Genomic DNA, 19,546 nt, shown 5'->3' with positions numbered 1-19,546 from the left:
ATAACAAGATGCATTTTAAGAATAGATGGATAGATTCCACCCAGGTCTAGATTTACTCTAAATGCACGCAGTATTTTGGATCCTGCAGAATCTGACAAACTTGAAATCAGTTTGAACTTTGAAGCCATTTTTTTCTGTAATTTCGCAAAAGAAACTTTACAGAAAAATACTTCAAAAAATTGAAAATTGTGTTACAGAAATTGACAAATTTTAGATGCTCTGAAATCAAAAAATGCTAACGCACGACATTTTTATGTCGGAAGGACATCTCCAAGCGCTTCGCAGGATTTACTGTAAAGTGTAGTGACTGCATTTTGTAGATGAACACAGTCGATGCTCTGTGCACAGCAGTATCCCATGAAATGCATCACAAATCTTATTTGGGGGATTGATGACCAAGACATCGGGAGAAATTCCTTCTTATCTCGAATGGTGCCTGAACAGGCAGACGGGACTTCAGTTGAATGTCTCATCTGAAGGACGGCACCTCCAACGATATAGCAGCAACAACAACAACAAATGATAGCGCCTTTCACGTCAGGAGGCATCCCAAGGTGCTGGTCAGTCAGGAATCCACACCCGAGTTGGTGGTTGAGATCAGGAGTGGTGGAGGGCAGGGAGGGGAGGGTTAGGAGGGTGACCGAAGACAAGGTCACACCCCCAGCGCTGCCCTGGAGTGTTGGCCTACACAAAACAAGTTCAGAATCCCGACCTTCCGATTGAGAGATGAGAGCGTCCTCCCTCCGACTGTTCAGCGCCTTGGGACGTCCTCCCCATGTGAGAAGCGCTTTACAAATGTAATTTTGTCGTTGTTCTTGTTGAGAGTGCTACTAACTGAGTCAAGCTGGCACACAAACAGACAACAACAACAACAACAACAACAAGATTCCATTTATAAAGCGCCTTTCACGTCAGGAGGACGTCCCAAGGCGCTGCACAGTTGGGTCAGGACCCGAGCAGGGGGGAAATGGTCAGGGTGAGGGGAGGGATGGGAGGGAGCGAGACAACCAAAGGCTACATTAATAGAGTATATCAAGACCCTAATACTGATTAAAGTGGCATCACCAATCATTCAGTCAATCGGTCTTCAAAGTGCTTTAACAGATGCACAACATGAAAGACATGAATTAGTTCATCCAGTTGCCTTTATTTCCTCCATCCATTAATACATAAGTGATGATCAACATTAGCGTTGTGAAAGCAAACCCCCTTGAGACAAGTTAGAAAGACTTAAAGAATGTGCATATAAATTATGCATCCTTTACGGTTGCACTGAAATTGTGTGCAGGTCACTTTGGTAACACTGAGCCTGAATGTAGGTGTGAAATCCTTCAATCTAGTCTTATTCTAGAATCAGTTTATCCTCGGTTCTTAAAAAGAACCGGCTTCCGAATTAGGGCTGTATTTAAGATTTTTCACATTCTGCACCTTCTGACATCTTGAAGTAAAATAGTAGTACGGTATATGACTAGGTAAGGATTTGGGGGTCTCTGAAATACCCTTGTGCATTGGATTTTCACAGCTCTCTGTTTGCCTGTCACTATCCATCACTGCTCACCGCTTACACAGCCTCATATCATAGCAGGAAGTAACCTCAAATCAGGTGGAGGAAAGGTCAACAGAGAGTGTGTTCAAACCCAGAACAAGCAAAAGTCCAATTGAGCACAGTAGTGTCCCACAAACAGTCACGGATTGAGTGACCAATCTTCTTTTTGAATGGATTATTACCCCGGAAGGCGATTCGCCAATTAACTAACAACCGGGTTCCTACTTACTGCTAGGTAAACAGAGGAGGTGGTAAGGAAACTTGCCTAAGGTTTCGCCCTGACTGGGAATCAAACCCAGGTTCTCTCTCTTGACTGAAGGCAGACAAAAAGTGCATTGTATGCAAACATGCAGCTTTTTCCTTCTGTGTCTGCAAGTACACACACACACACATACATGTATACACATGTATAAATACACACACACATACACACCCGAAGATACACACAGTGACATTATGCACACACACACAATCTCACACAAATGCACACGGTTACATACACACACAATCACAAGCTCAGATACATATACACAAAGACACAGACAAAACACACATGCATACACAATCTCACACTCAGATACACACAGACTCACATACACGGATAAACAGTCTCACACACAGATATACACAGACTCAGTCACCCACTTGAACCCAAACCCCAGCTCAGGCTCCAAATCCTTGACCATCCAGCACCTTGGGACATCCACTCAACATGAAAGGAGCTGTGCAAATGTAATTTGTTGTTGTTGTCCCCCACCACCACACAGAGAGAACCACACAGCAATTTGCTAAGGATCATTGCAAACATTCTTACTGTGCTCCCAGCCTGGCAGGCACATTCCTTTAGCTCCGAGGTCACCAGAAGGAAACCCCCTCCGTACACTGCCTGGAACGCTGCCATGCTAACTGCTGCAGTTAACTCTTTCCCCGAGACTCAGCACTAAAGCTCCGCGCACATATTCCCCACTTAAAATAATAGGCATTCTCAGGATGCCTCACACTGCCAGAGTTATTGGCCAGTTACATGATCTATCCGTGTACGTTTGCTGAACCATGGACCTAATCTCAGATGACAGTTTTATGTAGCGCCAGAGTCTGAGGCTAACTTCTTCATACAGGCTGAGTTTTGTTGGAAAATAATTTACACCAAATTGTAACAATGAATAGTCCAAATTTTTGTTTTAAATCACCCCCTTTTTGAGGCTGTTTGCAGAACTCTGCTGTGCGCGATTGGCTGCCGCCTTTTGCCCACAGAATCCACAGTCAATCCACTTCACAATATATTCTGCGAAGCGCTTTGAGAAGTCTCAAAACCATGATAAGGCGCTATGCGAAGGATTATTATTATTTATTATTATTGCGTTGGGAGTGTCAGCGTCAGCTCTGAGCTCAAGCTTTGACGTGGGACTTGAATCCTTCTTATCAGAGACTAGAGTGCTGCCAACTTAGCCAAGCTGACACCTGCCCTCCACACGAGGTACATAAGATAACATATAAACCGAGCACAGGCACGTACTGAAAAATGTTTCCACTGTATACAGTGGACACAGGCCACGTCTCGCTATCAGGGACAATGAGAAACAGATGCTGACTGATTAATGACAAATAGGTGATGACAAGACTGCATTGGTGGAGTGCACATGCTGTTAGGGGGATTTGTTCCCTAGTCCCAGTGCAAGTTAATAACACTTAAGCACAGGCTACTCTACAAAAGAGCAAATCTGATAAGAGCAGCTTTAGCTGAAGGGCAAGTTTTCTCCATTTTTTTCTCTCTTCATTTGTGTCGAGGGCACTATATCGTCTGGACAGCAATGAGCATCTCTTCTTACTAACGTTTTTTTTTATCAGCTGCTGCCACATCCAAGGCTCCCCTGCTTTTGTTTTCAACTCTCCTATTAATCACCTATAATGATCCACGTTCCGACAACTTAATGTGCCAACGGTTTTGAGGGGTTTTGACGGGATGAGGCTCCGATTCCATCCACAAAGAGCATTGAAACGCAAAGGCGCCTTATTACAAACTGAAATTATGAGCTTAAACAGCCAAATGCCAAATGCAAGTGTTTAACAATATAACAATAATAATCCTTGCATTTGATATAGCACCTTATCACTTAGTTGAGACGTCTCAAAGCGCTTCACAGGGTATATTGTAAAGTTGATTCACTGGTATTTTGTGGGCGAAGTGCGGCAGCCAATTGCGGACAGCAGTGTCCCACAAACAGTCGCAGATTGAGTGACCTCATTTTTTTTAAGGGATTATTACCCCTGGAAAGCGATCCACTAATCAACTAACAACCGGGTTCCTACTTATTGCTAGGTAAACAGGGACGTGTGGAGTAAGGAAACTTGCATAAGGTTTTGCCTTGCCTGGAAGTATTTATTTAATTTTAAAAACAAAAGCCTCAAGAATTTGCCAATATCTTCTTCACTGAAACAATTGTCAATCGTTCGTTTTTCTTTGGTTCGACTGCGCTTACAGCTGATGCTGTTCGAGTTTTCAAGGAACACAGTAGCAGCAAAATGCTTTGCTGCTCACTCGGCAAATACTTTTTGAGACAAAAAATTGATAAAAAATGTTCTGGAGCGATTAGAAAACAACAGATGAAACTGCTGGAGACAAACCGTCCCAATAAAATGCTTTCTTTATGTCAAAATAACATTGATTTTGTGTTATTTTACTTCCATTAATAATAATATTAATTATAATCATCCACTACATTTTTAATGGTGCTTTTTACATTGGAGGACGTCTCAAAGTGCTTCACCGGATTTATTGTAAAGTGTAGTGACTGTGTGTTTTATAGGTGAACACAGCTGCCAATTTGCACACAGCAAATAATGTCCTACTTGGGAATGAATGGAATAATAAATAAATAATAATAATCCTTGCATTTGATATAGCGCCTTACAATGTAAGGGCTTCACAGAATATACTGTGGGGGGTGGGAGAGTGGGAGGGAGCCATGTCACAACAAATGTTTCCAACTGAAAATAAAGTGAATGTTTAAAAAAACGAATTTCTCCTTTGCATTATACCACATTCTAACACTTTTACAGTAAGGACAACACAGCACCGAGCTCAATTCATATTTCAGAAGTGGAATAACGCATTGCATTTCTGCTCACGGTTTACAGACTATATATGTGTCAAGATAACTTATATATCTATAATATATAGAAACACTTGAAAGTGCAGAGTATTACGAACAAGCAAGCTGAGGGACAAAGTGCAGAATCCTTATTGATGCTGCTCTGTGATAAGTGAGCAATTGTAAAGGTCTGCAAATTGTTGGAAAGGTGTGTGTGTGTGTGGTGGGGGGGAGTGGGAATCTGCAGCCCTATATGTACACACAGTATAGTTTAGTCGAGATAGAGCCAAACCCTGTGTGGGCAGACAGCAAGGAAAAACAACACCATAGTACTCTCAAACCTCACTCTGTCTAATTGAGATGTGATTGTTTTAAGCAATAATAGGCTTTTTAAAAAAATACACACCTAGTGGTTAAGAAGATCTACATTTCAGTCTGTTTTTTTTACACTCCCCCCCCCCACACACACACAAACACACACACACCTCTCTCTCTCTATATATATACAGTAAGCTCCCACTGTTCATTACTCCCATTATCAGATCAGCAACACACACACTCATTCACTCACTCACTCACTCACTCACTTCCTCAGATTGATTGTTCATTTTGTGCACTGTAAATTAACATCACTATAAATTAACACATGCAACAAGAAAAAAAAACACCCACACAAGTATAAATAGTATTCTCTTAAATGGCTTGGCTTTTACACCCCCCCCACCCCCCCCACACACACACACACACACACACTCCACTCCCCCCCCAAATCTCATCCCTTCTTCCCTCCACACTAAAAAAAAAGTTGATGTGACAATTTCACAGCACAATCTCATTGCAGACCATATATTTCATACGGGGGGGGGGGGGGGTAGGGAAAACAATATTGTGTCTAACGTGACTTGAGAGGGAAACCTGGTGAAATAAATGGCTGTTAAACTTTTCCAGGCTCTTATTGCATTGAGAATAAACCAAACCTTTGGGCTCTTCGGAAATCGAGGGGCAAAATAAGAGGCAGATCCGCCTTTTTAACACTGTGATAAATAAAGAAAGACGGAACGATTTAAATCTGTGCACAGATTTAAGACTGAGAGATTGCACTGTAAATACAACGATCGAAGGGGAGAGGGAGAGGGAGGGAGAGGGGAGGGAGGGGGTGGGGGAGAGGGGGAGGGAGGGGTGGGGGAGAGTGGGGGAGAGTGGGGAGGGGATAACAGCAGACAGACAGACAGACAGAACGCCCTTATTGTGTCAAAGAAAGACTTAATCCTCAAAGATCCAAATGGACACAAAACACACACACACTTACACTGCGATCTGATCATATTCTCAATGGCTCACGTCTCAAGAGGATGGGGTGGGGGGTGGGGGGTGGTGATGGTGGTGGGGGATGGTTTTGAGACTTCTCAAAGCGCTTCGCAGAATATATTGTGAAGTGGATTGACTGTGGATTCTGTGGGCAAAAGGCGGCAGCCAATCGCGCACAGCAGAGTTCTGCAAACAGCCTCAAAAAGGGGGTGATTTAAAACAAAAATTTGGACTATTCATTGTTACAATTTGGTGTAAATTATTTTCCAACAAAACTCAGCCTGTATGAAGAAGTTAGCCTCAGACTCTGGCGCTACATAAAACTGTCATCTGAGATTAGGTCCATGGTTCAGCAAACGTACACGGATAGATCATGTAACTGGCCAATAACTCTGGCAGTGTGAGGCATCCTGAGAATGCCTATTATTTTAAGTGGGGAATATGTGCGCGGAGCTTTAGTGCTGAGTCTCGGGGAAAGAGTTAACTGCAGCAGTTAGCATGGCAGCGTTCCAGGCAGTGTACGGAGGGGGTTTCCTTCTGGTGACCTCGGAGCTAAAGGAATGTGCCTGCCAGGCTGGGAGCACAGTAAGAATGTTTGCAATGATCCTTAGCAAATTGCTGTGTGGTTCTCTCTGTGTGGTGGTGGGGGGACAACAACAACAAATTACATTTGCACAGCTCCTTTCATGTTGAGTGGATGTCCCAAGGTGCTGGATGGTCAAGGATTTGGAGCCTGAGCTGGGGTTTGGGTTCAAGTGGGTGACTGAGTCTGTGTATATCTGTGTGTGAGACTGTTTATCCGTGTATGTGAGTCTGTGTGTATCTGAGTGTGAGATTGTGTATGCATGTGTGTTTTGTCTGTGTCTTTGTGTATATGTATCTGAGCTTGTGATTGTGTGTGTATGTAACCGTGTGCATTTGTGTGAGATTGTGTGTGTGTGCATAATGTCACTGTGTGTATCTTCGGGTGTGTATGTGTGTGTGTATTTATACATGTGTATACATGTATGTATGTGTGTGTGTGTGTACTTGCAGACACAGAAGGAAAAAGCTGCATGTTTGCATACAATGCACTTTTTGTCTGCCTTCAGTCAAGAGAGAGAACCTGGGTTTGATTCCCAGTCAGGGCGAAACCTTAGGCAAGTTTCCTTACCACCTCCTCTGTTTACCTAGCAGTAAGTAGGAACCCGGTTGTTAGTTAATTGGCGAATCGCCTTCCGGGGGTAATAATCCATTCAAAAAGAAGATTGGTCACTCAATCCGTGACTGTTTGTGGGACACTACTGTGCTCAATTGGACTTTTGCTTGTTCTGGGTTTGAACACACTCTCTGTTGACCTTTCCTCCACCTGATTTGAGGTTACTTCCTGCTATGATATGAGGCTGTGTAAGCGGTGAGCAGTGATGGATAGTGACAGGCAAACAGAGAGCTGTGAAAATCCAATGCACAAGGGTATTTCAGAGACCCCCAAATCCTTACCTAGTCATATACCGTACTACTATTTTACTTCAAGATGTCAGAAGGTGCAGAATGTGAAAAATCTTAAATACAGCCCTAATTCGGAAGCCGGTTCTTTTTAAGAACCGAGGATAAACTGATTCTAGAATAAGACTAGATTGAAGGATTTCACACCTACATTCAGGCTCAGTGTTACCAAAGTGACCTGCACACAATTTCAGTGCAACCGTAAAGGATGCATAATTTATATGCACATTCTTTAAGTCTTTCTAACTTGTCTCAAGGGGGGTTTGCTTTCACAACGCTAATGTTGATCATCACTTATGTATTAATGGATGGAGGAAATAAAGGCAACTGGATGAACTAATTCATGTCTTTCATGTTGTGCATCTGTTAAAGCACTTTGAAGACCGATTGACTGAATGATTGGTGATGCCACTTTAATCAGTATTAGGGTCTTGATATACTCTATTAATGTAGCCTTTGGTTGTCTCGCTCCCTCCCATCCCTCCCCTCACCCTGACCATTTCCCCCCTGCTCGGGTCCTGACCCAACTGTGCAGCGCCTTGGGACGTCCTCCTGACGTGAAAGGCGCTTTATAAATGGAATCTTGTTGTTGTTGTTGTTGTTGTTGTCTGTTTGTGTGCCAGCTTGACTCAGTTAGTAGCACTCTCAACAAGAACAACGACAAAATTACATTTGTAAAGCGCTTCTCACATGGGGAGGACGTCCCAAGGCGCTGAACAGTCGGAGGGAGGACGCTCTCATCTCTCAATCGGAAGGTCGGGATTCTGAACTTGTTTTGTGTAGGCCAACACTCCAGGGCAGCGCTGGGGGTGTGACCTTGTCTTCGGTCACCCTCCTAACCCTCCCCTCCCTGCCCTCCACCACTCCTGATCTCAACCACCAACTCGGGTGTGGATTCCTGACTGACCAGCACCTTGGGATGGCCTCCTGACGTGAAAGGCGCTATCATTTGTTGTTGTTGTTGCTGCTATATCGTTGGAGGTGCCGTCCTTCAGATGAGACATTAAACTGAAGTCCCGTCTGCCTGTTCAGGCACCATTCGAGATAAGAAGGAATTTCTCCCGATGTCTTGGTCATCAATCCCCCAAATAAGATTTGTGATGCATTTCATGGGATACTGCTGTGCACAGAGCATCGACTGTGTTCATCTACAAAATGCAGTCACTACACTTTACAGTAAATCCTGCGAAGCGCTTGGAGATGTCCTTCCGACATAAAAATGTCGTGCGTTAGCATTTTTTGATTTCAGAGCATCTAAAATTTGTCAATTTCTGTAACACAATTTTCAATTTTTTGAAGTATTTTTCTGTAAAGTTTCTTTTGCGAAATTACAGAAAAAAATGGCTTCAAAGTTCAAACTGATTTCAAGTTTGTCAGATTCTGCAGGATCCAAAATACTGCGTGCATTTAGAGTAAATCTAGACCTGGGTGGAATCTATCCATCTATTCTTAAAATGCATCTTGTTATAATAATAAATAAAAATAACCACTGCATTTTATACTGTGCCTGTAAAGCCAAAACTCTACCTTGTATGAAAGGTGGTATATATTTGCAAGTTGTTGTTTTGTTGTTTAAATAATACTAATAATAATCCTTGGACCTGATAATAACGCCTTATTACATCTTCGAGACATCTCAAAGCGCTTCACGTAATATAGTGTAAAGTGGATTGACTGTATATTTTGAAATGTCTCTTAAGTGCTTTGCAGGGACTTTCTGTTTAAGGGCAGTGAAGTGTTTATTTGTAGGCAGTCAATTTGCACACAGCAAGGTCCCACAACCAGCCTTGAAACGAGAGTTGCTAGCCAAGGAGACCGGGAGAAACTCCATTTCTCTCTTATATCCAGGACAAGGCACAACATGGATTTTCCTCAAAAGCTCTGGGAGGGCAATGGGGGAATGCGTCTGTCTGTGTTGCTGTTTGTGTCTCTACAAGCTCTCAGGGAAGGGAACTCAGGGAGGTATTGTGTGGCAAGATTGTCTTTTTAAATGCCTTACACTTTGTAACATGCTACGTTTGATAGGGAGCCTGTAGGCTGTTATGGACTGCCCAGTACTATAAGTTAGCCAGTTATTTTTTTCCCTTGAATTCTTAGTTGAAGGCAACAACAATTACAACAACTTACATTCATATAGCACACAGGGTAGCGTCCCAGAGCAATAGAGCATCATATATAAACATCTACGAATTTCAAACGTGTCCCGAGCAAATAAAAAAAATAAGTCGCCTTTGCATTTTGACACAGGGCCTTTCTCAAAGAGTCTCAAAAGGATTCATTGTAAAGTGTAGTGACTGTGTTTTGTACACCAGCAAGGCGGCCAGTTTGCACACAGCAAAATCTGTTTCATATGTACGGTGGGAAGGGGGGAATGCTTCCACCCACAGGACAGAATGAAGTTTATCTTAGACTTTATTTGGGGGTCGGTGCAAAGGGAGCATGGGACATCTTACCCTGCAGTTGTCAACGATAAATGCTCTCTTTCAGGATGAAAGTTCAGTGAGCAGCGATGACTTTGACATGAGCGATTCCACATGGATATCTGCAGACCAGTGTGTGAACTCTGATTTAAGCCCCAGCCAAGAAGAGAGAATGCACAGCCCACAAAATCAGCAGAACCAGGAAGATGGTGAGTGTTTACCAGGAACAATGTGGAGTGTGTGTGTGTGTGTGTTATTAGGTGAGATTTCAGAAGCTTGCGATTCGATTGTTATTATTTCCTTCCTTTTCTGGTCATTTCGAATGGAAATTGTCTCGACAGAGAGAGAGAGAGAGAGAGAGAAAATAACAAGCAGTCTGGATCCAACCACTTTTTTAAAAACCTCTTTCACCCACCCCACCCCCACATCTCCACCCACTATGTTAACTGGTTCACTTTGCTGCTAGTTATGTAGTTACTTTCTAAGGATGCTAAGAACAATGTCATGATTTTTGTAACCAAACCCTTCATTCATGTGTGGTATCAATGTTCCTATTTAAAGATGAATAGACGTTTCCCTCCCCTCCCCTCAGGGAATGGTGCAAGAAGTTTGCAAAGAAAGGCAAGGCAGGATGTTTACTTGTAGCTGTGAATTCTCCAGGACCCTTTTTCAGTGGATAAAGGAAATCCTGCCCCAGTGAAACACTGGCTTCATTTCACCAACCAGCCAATACCACATTATCTGCTCCATCAGCACAGATAGTGTCTGACGTTCTGCTGTGAGGGTCAACAAGTAATGGCCAAAGTCTCACCCAGTCTGTGAGACCATTTCTATTTTTATTATTTGCCTTTTCTTAGGTCTTGTCACCCGAATCTCTGCTGAGAGCAGAGGGGCAATGGGAAGAAAAGATAGAATCGTAACTGGACTCACTAAAATTACAAAACAACACAGGCAGAAAGAAAAAAAATCACATTACATTCTGCAAGGAGGTCCAACGATAATCCAGTAAATGTTGTGACCATAGAACGTAACTCGATTAAGTTTTCAGGGAAAATATTACCATTTGAGCTGATTGTGAATTGTTGGGATCATCGGCTCGCTTCAGCTGATATCTCAAGAGTTTCTCCGGGTGGGGGGGGGGAGAAGGTGATTGCACAAAGCGCTTGATGTAGGAAATGCTGAGGATTGTGCCGCGTGATTTTGCAATGTTATGTTACAGAAAACCGACACCATTTTCTTGTGCAATTTCAAAAGTGGCCTTGTCATCCAAACCCTTTCTATAACAAAGAAAAAGTTACGTGGCATTACCGCAGACATCGATATGGGTTTGTGCTCTCCTCGGCTCGGGTGTGGTGTGATGGCGGCGGTGGGGGGGACTGTGAAACCTTCCACTCTCGTAAAACCTCGCAGCTCTTTTCCTGTAGCTTTTTCTAGGAACAAAAAAGTAGCTTTGCCTGTCAGGAGTAGTACGGTCAAAACGCAAAATACTGCAGATGCTGGAAATCTGAAACAGAAACAGGAGTCGCTGGAACACTCAGGCAGCGTCTATGGAGAAAGGAAAGTGAGTCAACGTTTCGGGTCAGAACTGACGAAGGGTCGTGGACCCAAAACGTTGACTCACTTTCCTTTCTCCATAGATGCTGCCTGACCTGCTGAGTGTTCCCAGCGACTCCTGTTTCTGTTTCAGGTGTAGTACAGTGTTTATTGAGCTGGCATGTATTTCTGAATCTCAACATTTGTCCGTTTGATACGGTTTGGGGGGCATTTTCCTGCTCACGCTATTTTGTAAATGTTGTAAACCTGGTTGTGAAATTGCTGGTTGGTGATTTTTTGTGCAACAAAAGCTTGTGAAGCTTGATATCATTTTTCTAGCAAAAGACAGATTGTTGCTCTAAGATTCAAACGTGTTACAGATAAAGTGTTGCTTTTGGGCGACACAGTAACAAAGTAGACGTGGATCAGATGCCCCCTTTGTCCCGTCTTGTATTCACTGAAAACATAACTTTGTTGAATTGTACGCCGTTATATTAATAACCTGAACAGTTTAAACTTTATCCCAAGTGAATAATTCCACGTTGTCCCGTCTTGAAAAGTGCGATATCAATGCAAATTTGTATTGTAATAATAATAATCCTTGCGTTTGATACAGCGCTTTATCATGTCTTCGAGACGTCTCAAAGCGCTTCACAGAATATACTGCAAAGTGAACTGACTGTATACTTTGTGGGCGAAACGCGGCATCCAATTGCCCACAAACAGTCGTTGATTGAGTGACCAAATTGTATCGTTATAATGGAGGAACGATTTTTGCGTAAAAGTGTTTGTAAAGGTTGAAGGAGCTGCTCTGATTTGGGAGTGGGGAGGGGGCTGGTGGGGGTGGGTGGTGTAGGGGTGGGGGTTGAGGTCAGAGGATGTGCAAGAGTGTGCAAGTAATGGAGTGATCTAAAGTGAATCGATCAGAAATCTGTGAATTGATGACATTTAGCCCAAGATTTTAAATGCATTTTGTGTTCCTCCGTGCACATGGAAGCAGCTCATTGTCAGGCAGGCTTGTATCCCCAAATAATCGGAGTAACGCACGAGATTACCTTGAGTTGGTAACTAAAGGGATCAGCCACAGCTAATACTGATCCGGGGGAGAGAATGGCGCAGGGCAGCAATTGGTGCTCGTGGACTGAATGTTGGGAGTTGCTTAGTGCCTGGTAAATTGTCAGCTCAAGGTATTAGTGAATGGCGGACAAAGGTCGCAGAGCGAGGCAGGGTGTGTTAAAATCATAAATTCAACCAGTTTGCAGCTAACCCACTTTGAGAATGACCTCCACAGTGTCAACGCAATTTAACAGCACCTGTGCACGCTTTAAGTTGGGATCCTAACAGGCGCCGGATCCAAGGATTTCCACCACAACAACTACCCCTTACATTTGTCCCTTCACATAGCATAACGTCTCGGAACGCTTCACAGTAACGGGTTCTCCACAATGAAATGGGATCATGCTTCGAGCCATTTTAATTTGGTGAGTCCCAAGGCGAGCTGTATCTAAAGCTGGGAGCTCTAGAGCAGTTCTGGTCACTGTGACGTTAGGGAAACAAGCTGGGGCGCCTCAGGTTGATAGCAGACATCTCAGAGAGAGGACCAGGAAATACTTCTTTATGCAGAGGGTTAATTAATGATAATAATAACCCTTGCATTTGATATAGCGTCTTATCACGTCTTCGAGACGTCTCAAAGCGCTTCGCAGAATGTACTGTAAAGTGAATTGACTGCATATTTTGTGGGTGAAACGCAGCAGCCAATTGCGTATAGCAGCGTCCACAAACAGTCGTGGATTGACATTTAGAACGTGATAGTTGGTAGAGAAGCCTGGCCTCTTGACAGCAATCGCCTGTGAAGCGCTTTGAGACATCTCTTATATGTTGATATATACTGGCTCAATTGGTTCAGCTCCAAGATGAGGGGTTTCAAACTTGAGTCTGAATTAAGAACTTATTTGTGTTCCCAGTTTGCTTTGAGTGCTGTGAGTTTCAGAAGCTTGTATTGTGGCTTCTGTTTGGCTTTGCTATCAGAAGCAATTACAAGGTTAATATTATTTTAAAAAAACCACGGGACTTATCTAATATTCATGACATGAATTCAACTGTTAACCGGTATAATAACCTTAGCAAAGGATTCAAAATATTTCAGCCCACAGAGGCCACATGGATAAGAGAACACACGGACAGGTTAACTGAAAACCGGTCAGCTGCAGTTCGCGAAGGTTGCAAATAAACCGTAAGCATTACTTGTGTTTCACATGGGGCAAAATGTCTTGGCTCGCTTTACACCTTTTTTTCAGAGGTGTGATCAACTGCAGTTATGTTGCAACCTGAATCTGGGATTTTCTTTTCGAGTGTCACAGGTTTGCATGTGGATCTGGCTCAGTGGGTAGCACTCTCACTTGGAGTCAGAAAGCTGTGGGTTACAAACCCACGTCGGGAATGTAAGCTCAAAGCGTGGGGGCTTCAACCCACAACCCTGTGATTCAAGAGGCAAGAGCACTGCTGATTGGGACAGGCTGACACCAAGCTGACCTATATTTGTTAGGTCAGGGTATTAAGGGATACACGGCAAAGACAGGTGATTGGATTTGATGTACAGATCAGCCATGATCTTATAGAATGCTGGAACAGGCTCGAGGGGCAGAACGGCCTACTCTTGTTTCTATGTTTCCATATCAGTACACAAATACACCAGTATACACGTACACAAACCTTAATACACATGTCCACAAGTGCACACATATGCATACACCCAAATACAAAGGAATAAATTGGTGGCAAAATGCATCAATTTTCTGGATCAATCAGGCAAATGGTGCAAACCTCAACCTTTGCATTAGATCTTGAAATAACTGACTATTGTACACTATTGTGGAGTGGGGGGTGGGAGCTTGAGAGTGTGGTGTGGGGAACAAATGCTTGCAGAATAATTTGGGGAAGACAAAGAACAGTTTTTTGTAAAGACTTTTTGTTGTGTGTTGCCATTAAGCTGCTAAAATTGGAATGGGGGGGGGATGTGGGGTGGTGGGGGGATAAGGGTTGCACACTGCTGTATAATTTAAAACAAGAAATGTGGGAAGTACTGTCACAATATCACAAAAGTCTATTTGTTAGTTTCAAGGTTGTGGGTCTAATATTTCAATGGCTTATACATTCTTTACAAACGCTATCTAGGGAGTGATGTGGGGGAGGATTTCACATGTCAAAATGAATCTTTCTCCAGTGGCAACAAAGAGAACTGAAATTCTTCAGTTTCTCATGTAAAATAAAACACAGACCCGATGGCCTGGCGGAAATGTTAAAGTGTAGTTAGTATAAATTTTTTCCATCCAGGTTTAAGGTTCTCCGATGCTATGATTGCGCTGTGGCACACTGTGGAGCATGCCAGAGCTCACAGTTGACAGGAGCTGTTTAGCACAGGAGTTGATCAATTATTTTTCCAATTTCTCTCTCACTCTGTGACTCTTTCTCTCTGGAGTTGAAATGCTTCGCAGGTCACTAATTCCTGGTTGCTCCTCTCAGACCACACATAGAGTAATATCTGCAGCTGCACTGGTGGTGGTGGTGTTAAGGCTTGCTACTAAAGATTACTGACAAAATTCACACCCGTTTATTTTCTTGTTTGCTTTGTGGAATATGATACCATTATTTCATACTCCTGGAGCTTCACCCACAAAATACACAGTCACTCCACTTTACACTATATTTTGTGAAGCGCTTTGAGACGCCTCAATGACATGATAAGGCGCTATATCAAATGCAAGGATATTGTTATTGATATTATTATTCTTAATTGGAATCCTACCAACTGAGTCAAATGTACCAGCCTGGTTCTCTTACCTTTGAGTCAGATGGCCGTGGGTTCAAGGCAATTCGAGGTTTAAGCTTATAATAATAATAATAATAATAATAATCCTTGCATTTGATATCGTCGCTTATCACGTCTTTTTTATGCCCCAAACTGATCGCAAAGCCTTGGCTCTTGCCAACCTGCACATAATACAACCCTTCTCCTCCCTCTGCCCACCCCACTCTCCCCTCCCAAGATTAGGTAAGGAGGGTATGTCTTTCCCTTCTGGTGGGAAAGTTCACATGAAACACCAGGCAAACAGAAATTCTCATTCACACACGGAGCTGAGTAACTTGTTTCGGATCCTCTCAGCGTTTCCGCGTGTATCAACGCCAGTGAGATGTAAATCCACGCGTTCACCTGTCGGACTTCTTGTATGATTCCGTACATCATTTTGAACACTTGCGCCGCGCTGTTACATTAAAGCGTCAGCTCAGTCAGGTACGTTAGCTGAATGAAATGGCCTCGGAAGATCGGATGGCTTGGGGCTCATTCAAAAGAGGGGGAAACATCAAAGCATTCCAGGGCTTTTTATATCACTGAGTGTGCTTCGAACGGCAGTGCATAGTTTAAAAATCCCTATATATAATTCATAATAATAGGACACCTCCACAGCGCAATGAAAACAGCAATTAGGATCGGCAAGTGAGAGCAAGCTGTGCTGTTCTCTGTTAATACCTGGGTTCTGCACTAATTACCTCTGAGGACCCAGGATATCTCCGTTGAAATCCAGTGCTACAGTACATGTGGCCCACATCGCTGTCCTCACCCTTTCCTCTCTGATCAGCCGGGATTGTGCTGAGTTTTCCAAATTTTTTCCTCATTGAAGTCTGGAATGTAAACATTCCCAACGAATTTGGACTCCCCCCCCACCCACCATCACCCTCCCAAATAAATAAACACCTTCAATCAATTGAAAGGAACCAGGTCCTTTTTTGTGTAGCCCACATGTTGTTTCGATTTGCCGGTTTAAACCCCTCCATTATAAATACAATAAGTATTTAACATTAAAATAGTATGTTTCTAATATTGCATCTTACAGGACTGGATGGGTGAGGCATTTGCAAGAACATACTAGGAGAGAGAGAGAAAGAGAGGGGCAAACACCATTGCGGATAAGGGGAAATTTCCACACATGGGTAGCGTCCATTTGTGGAACTTTCTGTCTGGTTCAGATACTTGGAGTGCTGTAATGTAGTGGTTAGAGCACTCGCCTCGCAAGCGAGAGGAACTGGGTTAGATTCCCGGGCAGGGCGAAACATTGGGCAAGTTCCCTTACACGCCTGTTTACCTAGTAGTAAGTAGGAACTTGGTTGTTAGTCGATTGGCGGATTGCTTTCCCGTGGTATTGATCCCTCAAAAATCAAATCATTTAGCCACTCAATCCACGACTGATTGTGGGACACTGCTGTGCCCAATCAGTTGCCGCGTTTCGCCCCCAAAATACACAGTAAATTCGCTTTACAATACATCCTGTGAAGCGCTTTGAGACGTCTCAACGACATGATAAGGCGCTGTATCAAATGCAAGAATTATTATTATACTCCTAAGCACGGTGATGAGTTTGCAGGTGTGTCAGACATGCTAGCTGACCNAAAAAAAAGACTATAAAGCACCCTTTAATGGGGGGTGGGGGTTGGGAGGGGTGAAATGCCTGTAGGTTAGGTGCCTTCCATATAAGTTGGGAAAATAAACAGAACAAACTGGGCTTGTGACTGTCATTACTGGTACGCAGCTGTAAAGCTTTCCAAGGAAAAGGTTAAGCAGAGTCCAAGGCACTATCCTATTTGAACAGCAACTCAGCTCCTCTGCGTCTCTTCTTTGTTTCAGACACACAGCTCAGCTCAGCACAAACCCCACCCAATTACTATTGATTCCAATAATCACTGGTTAGACCCCGCCACTGACCCCTTCCCCCCCTCTTCCCCCCACACCGTCCCCCGGTCCCTGCCCGCCTGACCACACTCCGCCACCTTTCCCTCTCGTGACACCGTGGATCATGAGATTTTGAATGGCTGAGTGCAAAACAAGAGGAGCAGTGAGAGACAGTGGGAATGTTTCAGGCAGGCAGGACGAGCAGAATAATGTCCCGACTGTGGCCCAAAGTGAACGCTGGTGCCACTGAGCCCGACAGAACAAAAGCCCCACTATCATCCCCAGTGCTTGTCCTGTGATCGTGAGGCAATGACCGTGGAATAGTGCTGCAGGTTCACACTCTGAACGCTCAGTAATAGCACGCGGCTGATTGATGCCTCGCCATGTATCTATCTTAAGCCTTTTAGGGTCAAAAGTCAGAAAAAAGTCACGACACAGTAAGTATTGCGCTAATAAAATTTAGTTACTGTGTTAAATGTGACGTTTGGTTCTGTTTTAGTTAGAGATGTTATGCATGTCTGTATGTGTGTGTGTGTATACATATTATATTGGTGTACATTGTATGCATGGGTGTATATAAAATAATAATCCTTGCATTTGATATAGCGCCTTATCAGGTCATTGAGACATCTCAAAGCGCTTCACAAGATATACTGTCAAGTGAATTGACTGTATATTTTGGGGAGAAACATGGCAGCCAGTTGCGCACAGCAATGTCCCACAAGCAGTCGTGGATTGATATAGACACACACAAATGTGTGTGTGGGGGGGAGCGTGGTGGAGGGAGGGGGCATGGGGAATGGGAGAGGAGGTGAATACATGCACATACATGCACTTGCATTTAATAACTGTACATTTCTTTTCTAAATTTAAGTTAACGTTTCTAGAATAAATCAAACCTTAACCTCGGTAACTCTTAGGCTGGTGTTGTTGGCGCCACATCAGATAATCAGGGAATGAGGCTTTTAGATTGAAGACCACTTCATGTTAGAATGGTAACATTATGTGCAAGCGCTGCTGGAAATTCTTAAATTCAGCGTCAATTTGCAAGAGTTGTCCTTTAAAGGACGTCTTTTTACCCCAAAATAAAACGGCTTCCCAAATCAAGGTGGAATTTGAGAGCTTTCCACAACCCTGTGTTGTCTTAAATTTCAAGACAAAAGAGTCTTGCTTTTGGATCGGGGGTGGGAGAGGTTGAGACTCGGTGGAATTTCGGGGCTTCAGAATGGCGACGGATCCACCAGAAAGTAGCATGCTTCGTTTTTCGCATCCCTTTAAGAACCATCCATCGCACGACTCGGGACATGAAAGGGAACGAGTTGAAAGCTGGAAACGGACCTTAAAGTTCTTTAAGTGCGTGTGTGTTTTTTTTGTATATATTCCTGAATAACAAGTTTGCGGAGGAAGAATGAACGAACATCAAGCCTTGTTCATTTTACACTCTGTAATTTTAGATGCTTGTCACCCCGAGGGCAATTTTGGAAGTGAACCCTGAAATGAATAGATACTATAGTGAGATGGACTGTCTCTCTCGCTCTCCCTCTTTCTTTCACTCACTCACTCTCTCTCACACACACACACACACACGCTGCCCTCCTTCATTTTGATTGAATGCAATTGATCCTGTGCATTCTCATGGTAACAAATCTCCGAGCATTTTGAGGAGCCCAGAATGAGCAGGTGGGGAGCGGTGGGGGTGGGAATGGGATTGTGGTGGTGGGGTGGAGGGGGATGGATGTGGTGGAGAGGTGGGGGCCGAGAGAAATATAAACGAATACCAGGTTGTATTCCTTCACAACGGCCAGTTCGGATTCCGAGCAGGATTCCCAATCTGCCAGAAACTAGTGTCCGTGGCTGGCGATTTCACATCAGAAATCCGCTGTGGCTTCCGACGGTGTTGAAATGAAAATACAGAACATACAGTCTCTCCTCCCTGTAACCTCCCCCCACACCCCATCCCCACCCCCAGCCTCTTCCAGAGTAGGATTTCCCGATTTGAATCAAGTCCTGGTTAATGCATAACCATGACAGAGCAGCCCTTACTGAATATTTAATTACTGCACAAGGCTCGCTCTGCATACGCCTGTGCACAAGGAACACAGCTGTCTGCTTGGCTGTTAAATTTATCCTTCCTTTGTGGCACAGTGTTTCCTTCTGACCAGTCTCCATTTCCCTTTTGTCTAACAGTCAGTAACCATCCCTCCTCGCACGGTCTGAGATCACTGCTTAATTGATCACGTAGAAACTACCTACCTACAGGCAAGCTAACGTCCCATGCCAGCGAGCTTTATTATCAGTGGTAGATATCTGTATCAGCCGGGCACTGGCGAAATGATGTATTGACCTGATCGTGCTGTTAAAGCAATTTAACCCTTTTCGTTGGGAGTCAGTGGGTGACCTGGGCATCATCTCCAATCAGGTATTTTATTTTGAC

At 43.7% G+C, this 19,546-nt stretch overlaps 1 protein-coding gene across 1 annotated transcript in view; it reads left to right on the top strand.

The window, feature by feature from the left end:
• The window catches only part of LOC103173102 (nucleolar protein 4-like), an 84,707-nt gene that overhangs the window by 25,146 nt on the left and 40,015 nt on the right, over positions 1 to 19,546 (top strand). The window contains 1 exon segment of the mRNA XM_042341961.1: positions 9,919 to 10,060. Within this exon segment, the coding sequence (XP_042197895.1) occupies positions 9,919 to 10,060 (142 nt within the window).

The sequence above is a fragment of the Callorhinchus milii genome, unplaced genomic scaffold (assembly GCF_018977255.1).
Source record: "Callorhinchus milii isolate IMCB2004 unplaced genomic scaffold, IMCB_Cmil_1.0 Scaffold18, whole genome shotgun sequence".
NCBI lineage: Eukaryota > Metazoa > Chordata > Chondrichthyes > Chimaeriformes > Callorhinchidae > Callorhinchus > Callorhinchus milii.
This window is presented reverse-complemented; position numbering and strand designations above follow the sequence as displayed.